Source organism: Fukomys damarensis, unplaced genomic scaffold (assembly GCF_012274545.1).
Source record: "Fukomys damarensis isolate Sample0158 unplaced genomic scaffold, DMR_v1.0_HiC HiC_scaffold_17, whole genome shotgun sequence".
In the NCBI taxonomy this organism is placed as follows: Eukaryota; Metazoa; Chordata; class Mammalia; order Rodentia; family Bathyergidae; genus Fukomys; species Fukomys damarensis.
Window position 1 is genome coordinate 59,910,667 of NW_022900929.1, and position 1,928 is coordinate 59,912,594.

Here is a 1,928-nt window from a genome sequence, read left to right on the forward strand (position 1 = left end):
GGTTTTGGTCTAGTTTCCTGTTTGTCATTTATATCAAGTTCTATAACTTAGGAAATATTAAAGTCAGAAGATCCATTTTGGATTTAATTAAGTGAAGGAAAATAACAGAAATGCTTTTTTGTTAACATTTGATTTATTTAAAGTCCTTAACTGCAAATGATCAAGAACATATTTCACGGCTTAAAATCTGGTATTATTTTTGTTTTCTAAATCAAAATATTTTAATTACAATCACATTGATAAAAATTAGCATTTTAATTTGTAATATTAACCATCATTAAAGCAATTTTAGCTGTAAAGGAAAAGAATAAACCATGCAATAAATTAACATTGAGAAGGCAAAAGGGAATAATAATGAAACCCGTCTGTCTATGCTAACACCATGACCAGCTGTGGAAAGTGCATTAACACTGGGTGAAACAAGCACACGATAGCAATAATTAAAATGGCCACAATCAGTAGGATTTTGGAATCTTGGACCAAATTTTGAGAAAGAACTCTCTATACCTCGCTGCTCCAACTAAGTGATATTCTTTTTTGTCTGGGGGAAAAATCCTTTAAATAGTTTACATACAAAAAAGTTAATTTTATACTTTATGTGACCTCAGACTGACATGACCATGGCACTCTGCAAAGCAAGGAGCAGAGTTCTTGAGAGCAATTTCTGAGAAGAGATTCCCAGGACCATAAATGGACAGAACGGACAACGGGGGAGGTGCTTGTAACTTCTTGGTCAGGCAATTCTTGCAAATGTAGCATGTGTATCACCTACCTATTACCTCTAACATTATGCAAATATATGGAAGATGTCTACATATCCGAGCATAATTAAGTCCATAGACGATATATGTGTGTTTCGTCTGAAGACACCTGCTGAGTGTATCAGAAATGTAAGCTGAAAAACAAATGGCTGTGATGTTTATGATGCACAACTGAAGCACTGTCTTTTGATACTCTGAAGAGCCCCCAGTGTCTACCTGTGTCTTCACTTTCTCAACTCTTATGGTTAAGAGTATTGCCACAGACCTGTAAACTCGTGCAGTGGGGTCATGAGGAGGAGGGGAAAAAGCACAAACAAATATTTTACAAACTTGGCTCGCTTCTTTTTTTCTCTTCCTTCCTTCCTTCCTTCCAATAAACCCTGCGCAGACTAGAATGGGTCTGGATGGGAAAGAGGGACAAAAGGGAAGAGGACGAGGAAGGAATAATATGTGAAGGAATACACTGTGGATTATTAAACTTTGCAGGAAAAAATGGTGGGGGATTTGGTTGTCTTTGCAATAATATACACAGAGAGTTTTGAATACAATAATAAAGTAACAGTCCTCTGCACTGGGGAAAATTTGTGCATAAAAAAACCAGTTGGGATATTACTATGCTGTTGATGTTTTGGTATGAGTGGTTTTATTTGTTGATTTTCTGTCTCTGTCTGTCTCTGTCTCTGTCTTTCTCTCCTGCTACCAGCATGGCCATGAAGACAAACCCCCAGGTCCAGGAGCTAGGAAGTGTTTAGGACGGGTCTGGAATACACACCTTGATAGTAGGCCGGCTCCAGGGCTGAGGGCTCGATGGGGCTCCTGGTGGCCACTGAGGCGCTGCCGAGGGGCAGGCTGGCGGGCAAGGTGGCGCCGTAGGGCGAGTACTGCAAGGCCTGCTCGTAAGCCTTGAAGTCCAGCTTGTGCTGCTGCTCCGAGGTCGACATGAGGTTGTTGATGGAGAAGGGGTGGTTGAAGGAGTAGTGGGGGTCCCCTTTCAGGTGCATCTGGGACTCATGGGGCGCCAGGCCGTGCGCCGGGTGAGAGGGGGGCACAGATGCCAGCGCCCCGGGCCCAGAGCTTATGGGGGGCGCAGTCGAAGAGGCTGGAGTCTTTAACTCCGAGGCGCCCCCTGTCGCCGTCGCCCCGCTGTGGTCCAGAGTCTGGGGGCTG

At 43.3% G+C, this 1,928-nt stretch overlaps 1 protein-coding gene across 1 annotated transcript in view; it reads right to left on the reverse strand.

Annotated features, from left to right (window-relative positions):
* Positions 1–296: 296 nt before the first annotated feature.
* Foxa1 (forkhead box A1) overlaps positions 297–1,928 on the reverse strand; it is a 7,365-nt gene continuing 5,733 nt past the window's right edge. Inside the window, exon 5 of the mRNA XM_033765313.1 lies at positions 297–1,928. This exon is cut by the window's right edge and continues 81 nt beyond it. Within this exon, the coding sequence (XP_033621204.1) occupies positions 1,499–1,928 (430 nt within the window). The 3' untranslated portion in view covers positions 297–1,498.